This window comes from Lupinus angustifolius, unplaced genomic scaffold (genome assembly GCF_001865875.1).
Source record: "Lupinus angustifolius cultivar Tanjil unplaced genomic scaffold, LupAngTanjil_v1.0 Scaffold_9_2, whole genome shotgun sequence".
Classification (NCBI taxonomy): Eukaryota; Viridiplantae; Streptophyta; class Magnoliopsida; order Fabales; family Fabaceae; genus Lupinus; species Lupinus angustifolius.
Window position 1 is genome coordinate 49,578 of NW_017718103.1, and position 2,884 is coordinate 52,461.

At 34.6% G+C, this 2,884-nt stretch overlaps 1 protein-coding gene across 1 annotated transcript; it reads right to left on the minus strand.

The window, feature by feature from the left end:
* Positions 1-1,016: 1,016 nt before the first annotated feature.
* On the minus strand, positions 1,017-1,865 carry LOC109337609 (uncharacterized mitochondrial protein AtMg00810-like). Its single transcript, XM_019574614.1, has one exon. The coding sequence runs from the start codon at positions 1,863-1,865 to the stop codon at positions 1,017-1,019; it is 849 nt and encodes a 282-aa protein (XP_019430159.1).
* Between the last annotated feature and the right edge of the window lie 1,019 nt (positions 1,866-2,884).

Below are 2,884 nucleotides of genomic sequence, written 5' to 3' on the forward strand. Positions count from 1 at the left end.
GCTTACCAACATCCACACCTTGGTAACGCGTCTAACACTATTCTCTTTTCCCATTATTTCTCTCACATCAATTCTTCAAGCTCTTTTTTTTATGGAAAGTTTTCTCTTTGTTATTTTTTTAATCCCATTATTTTAACAATTAAATTGTAATAGCTTAAAGAAGTCCTTTGATATTTAGATTTATGTTAGAACTTAGAAATATGTGTTGGGATTAAAGATGAAAAATATATATAATTCAAGAGAAGATGTAAAAAAATTGTTGTTCAAGTAACATTATTCTAATAGGAATGGAAAGAGCACGATTGTTGTGGTTTGAATATAATCACATTTTTATTATATCATAGTTCTATTTATTAAGCTAACTTATAAGAGTTAAACTTGTTGATCTAGCTAGAAATTTTCAAATTAATATTGTTGTTTTCGCCATTATAATGTGTTCCAAATCTTACAATAATGCTACTAAGCCACAACTGTCATATCCAAAGTATCAATGTGCTTGTATGACGTGGATGATTCTGTTTGCAGGTGCGAACATTGAGGTCGAATAGGTTACAGGAGAAAGGGTGTCAACAACGATGGTGATGAGTGTGAAAAAGTAGTTGCACGACGATAAATAGGGGTAAGGTGGCAATGGGGTGGGGTGAAGGGTATGTGATATCGCAAGTTATATCAATGGTGAATAATAAGATTGTTCTTAAAGAAATTGCATAGTGGAAAGGAAGAAGAAAAACGTAAGATTTTCTTTATTCAATCTTGCAACCGAAATTTACAGAGCATATACTTGAGAAAGAAGATGAACTGAATTAGTAAAATTACTAACTAACTAAACTAACCTATCAACTATAAATATAAATCTTCTAACAAGAAAAGAGAAATTGGGCTGAAGAGGAGCAAGCCTAAACAGAAAACAAATGGGATAAAAAGGCCAAAAGATAAAAGAGGCCCGAACACCTGATAACTAAACAAAACAGAAAGATAATGAAGAATAAAGAAGAGAAGTCATAGTTCCTTGAGGCTTAAGGTAAGAAGGAAATTAACATCCCCCCCCAAGTTGGGCGATCACAAAGACATAACTTGCATATGAAGTTTTGAAAGGATTTCGGAGAGAGAGCTTTAGTGAAGGCGTCAGCTAGTTGATCAGCTGAAGGAATTGACAAGAGATGAATAAGACCCTTTTGATTTTTTTCGCGAATAATGTGGCAGACGATTTCAATATGTTTTACACGTTCATGGAACACGGGATTATGGGCAAGATATATTTTTGATTTATTATCACAATAGACTGATGTTGGAAGAGAGATTGGTATATGAAGATCAGTGAATAGATAATCAAGCCATTGAAGTTCACAAACTAGGCTGCCCAAAACTCTATATTCGGCTTCAGAAGAAGATCGACTAACCGTGTTTTGTGTCTTGGTTTTCCAAGAGATGAGGGAAGAACCGAGGAACACACAAAAACCAGTGATTGATTTTCTTGTATCGATGCAACATGCCCAGTCAGAATCGGCAAAGGCAGACAACTTGAATGTGGAATCTGGGTTGAAAACGAGGCCCTGTGATGATGAGTTTTTGAGGTAGTGCAAGACCCTATGAGCAGATGTAAGGTGTGTGGAGTAGATGAGTCTTCCCACAAGCCTTTTGTAAAAGGATGGATCTGATAGGGGAGTGCCTTGATTCATGTGGAGCTTGATGGATGGATCTGATGGTGTTTTGGAAGGTTCTGAGGCTAAGGTACCTGAGTCTTCAAGTAAAGATAAAGTGTACTTTCTTTGGTTGAGATGAATTACCTTTGCAGGCCTTGCAATTTCAAGGCCTGAGAAATACCTTAGTTGGCCTAAGTCTTTGATTTTGTATGTAATATCCATAATATGCTTGACTTGTTTGATTTCTGAAAAGTTGTTGCCAATAAGAACCAGAACATCTACATAAACCAAGATGGCAGTGAAAGAGTTGTGAGAATTTTTGGTGAAGAATGCTTGATCTGCAGATGAGTGAATGAATCCCAAAGAAATAAGTTTGTTGGAAAGTGTTGTATGTCATTCTTTGTTGGCCTGCTTGAGTCCATAAAGTGATTTGTGAAGCTCTCAAACTAGAGAGGATGTCTGAGGAAGGAGTCCTAGAGGGGGTTGCATATACACTTCTTCATGGAGATCTCCATGAAGAAATGCATTCCTGATATCAAGTTGTTCAAGGAACCAAGATTTGGCAGCAGCTAAAGCCAAGATAACTCTGATTGTAGTGATCTTGACAACAGGGGAAAATGTGTCAAAGTAGTCAACCCCTTCCATTTGACTGAAGCCCTTGGCCACTAACATTGCTTTGTATCTATCCAGGGTGCCATCTGCAAGATATTTCACTTTGTAGACCCATTTATGACCAATAGGGACTGTGAACACTCATTTTTGTCCGGCCCAGAAAAAAGTCCAATTCGTTTCCAAATAATAAGTTTTCCATTTCAAGAAAATACAAATAAAGTCTAAGCCCTAAAAAACAATTTTTCAAAAAAATGTTGTTTGGGCCGCCATAGGCCCACATGTCATCTTCCAAAACAAAAAGAATAAAAATAAATGTTTTCTTCTTAAAATTTTTTTCGAAATAGCATTCAATAAGTGGAAGATGGTGAAAGATTTTAAAACCAATTTTCGGATTTTTTTAGCATTTAAATAAGATATCATGCTTAAAAACACAATTGGGTGCCATAATAACTAATAATAATAATAATAAATTAATTTTCGAATTTCAAAAAAATAATAAAAAAACTAAAAAGATGATTATTTTCTCTTAAGTATTTATTGATTTTTCGGATAAACAAAAAGATAAAAAATCAAAAAAGATTTTCAAAAGATTTTAATTTCAAATTTCAGATTTGAAACTCAAATTTCAA

Bases quoted from the DNA above. Each gene is read 5' to 3' on its own strand.
- LOC109337609 (XM_019574614.1), bottom strand. From the start codon at position 1,865: ATGGATATTACATACAAAATCAAAGACTTAGGCCAACTAAGGTATTTC.